The following is a 2,108-nucleotide window of genomic DNA, read 5'->3' as shown; positions in this document are numbered from 1 at the left end:
GGCAGGAACATTTTCCAGCAGCCCCTGGATGACACCCCCATGCAGGGGGAAGGGGCAGGATCCCTCACACACCCCTGGGAGGTCACCACAGTCCAAAATCCCCACCCCCAGAAAAAGGCCAATTGCAAAGTGGGAGCTGCTAATTTCTTCTCAGTGGTGGAATTCCAGCTGAATAAAGTCCTTTCTGCTCTGATTAATCGTCCCCCCTTGGTTATGAACAATGCAGAGCAAAATAGGGATCATATTCATGCTAGGAAAATGGGGAAGACCGTGGCCCAAACGCAGCCATGAGCTGAGCCCAAACAACCCAGGCTGGTCCTGAATGCATTAAAGTGGTGGAGGAAGTCCTGGGTGGAAAGAATGTCCCCTATTAGCCAAGCTCCCAGTGTCCTGGGTATGACAATAGCAGAGCAGTGCCTCTCTCCTCGCTGCCTGCTGCTGCCCTGGGTTCAGTTAAATGTCAGCTCAGCATCGACAACCTACAAATTACCCCAGGGCGTGAAGCTCTTTCAGTCCCACTGAACCCTATCAACTGGGAAATAATCGTGTGTCCCTCAGGCTGGCTGGGATGGAGGCACAGATCTGGTGGGATGGGACTGGGATGGCTGCCCTCCTGCTTTGGGGGGAGGGAGGAGGGAGCAGCCCCAGCCTGCCTGGAGCTCCCCCAGGAAACTCCAAGAGTTATCCCAGAGGGACCCAGAGAAGCAGCAGCTTCCCCAGCACAGACTCCAGTTCCCTGGCCAGCTGAAAAAAAAAGGGGGGGCAATGCAATATCCCTCTCCCAAAACCCTCAGGAATTCCATCCCCACATTTGCTCCCCCTGGCAGCACTGGAGCTGATCCAAGGCTCAGTCCCAGGAGGGGACAAAGCTGGAAAGCTTTTGGTTTTCCTTGCTCCCAAGACATTGGTTTGGTTTCTCTGGGGAATTTTGCTGCAGAAACCAGCCAATATGGGTAAAGTGGGAGCCAAAGGCAATTGTAGCTGTTTGCTTTCCTCCTGTGGGGGGTTGTGCTGGGAGCATAACCCCATTCCTGATGTTCCCAACCCCTGGCCAAGCAGTGGGGCAGGTAACAGAGACATGGTTGGAAGTCTTGGCCAAAAACCTGTTGAGTTTTTCTGCAGATGTGGAGTCTCCAAGATGGATCCAGCTGCTCCAGAGCCTCTGGTTTTGGTTACCTGAGGGTGTGTGAGGGGTCCTGGGGTGCCTGCTGTGCCCCCCAAGCTCACTCATAGAAATGCACAATTTGGAGCATCCCAGGGGACACCAGAGGCTCCAGGCAATAGCTGCTCTCATCAGGAAAGCAAAATATGCTGGCCAGGGCATTGATACCCTTATTTTGCCATTGTCCCTGGAAAAGGAGCCCTGCTGCTGGTTTTAAACTAATTAAGTTCCCTTTAAAGTAGGAAAATAAAAGGCACTTGGTTTACTGGGCAGCCTGGTAGCATTTTACAGTTGCCTCCAAAGCCCTGAACTTCTAACCACAAACCCCTCCTTGTGCTGCCCCCACCTCAAATCACCTTCAGGCAACGACCCCCACAGCAGGGAGGTCTTCCAACCACTTGAGAAGGGGCAGAGAGATCCAACTTTATTTTTAAAAGCTTGTTTTCAGCACACAACCTTCTGCTCCCTGGGCCTGTCTGCTCTCCCTGAGCCAGCCCCTCTCCTCACCCATTGTTCTCAGCTGTTTATTTGGTTTCAAAAGCTGGATTTTTAACTGATTACTAGTATTTCTTTCCCCCCACTTTTTTTTTTAGCAGAAGGGCAGACACAAAAGTGCTGAGCTCTCTCACTACTGCTCTGGAGTGTGTATATATATATATATATTTATATATCAGGCTGACCCTGACCTGTTCAGCCCTGTGTCCTGCACTCTGCCTTGCTCCAGGGCATGCAAAGGGATGATGGGGATGGCCACAGACTTGTTGTGTCATGGTGTCATCCATAGGGTTGAGATGTGCTGTCCCCAAGCAAGCCAGCTGGTTACTGGGATAAGGACCAGTCTCCCCATCTCTTCCCAAGACATGGAAGTGGCAGCTGGAGGCAAAATGGCAGGAGGAAGTCCTGGACTTTCCATTGCCAGTGGTGCCTGGCATGGGCAGGGTCAGAC

At 52.2% G+C, this 2,108-nt stretch overlaps 1 protein-coding gene across 1 annotated transcript in view; it reads left to right on the top strand.

Annotated features, from left to right (window-relative positions):
• The first annotated feature begins 949 nt into the window (after positions 1 to 949).
• HES4 (hes family bHLH transcription factor 4) overlaps positions 950 to 2,108 on the top strand; it is a 23,145-nt gene continuing 21,986 nt past the window's right edge. Inside the window, exon 1 of the mRNA XM_010005259.1 lies at positions 950 to 953. Coding sequence (XP_010003561.1) covers positions 950 to 953 — 4 coding nt within the window. The remainder of the gene's footprint in view (positions 954 to 2,108) is intronic.

Source organism: Chaetura pelagica, unplaced genomic scaffold (genome assembly GCF_000747805.2).
Source record: "Chaetura pelagica isolate M959 unplaced genomic scaffold, ChaPel_1.0 scaffold159, whole genome shotgun sequence".
In the NCBI taxonomy this organism is placed as follows: Eukaryota; Metazoa; Chordata; class Aves; order Apodiformes; family Apodidae; genus Chaetura; species Chaetura pelagica.
This window is presented reverse-complemented; position numbering and strand designations above follow the sequence as displayed.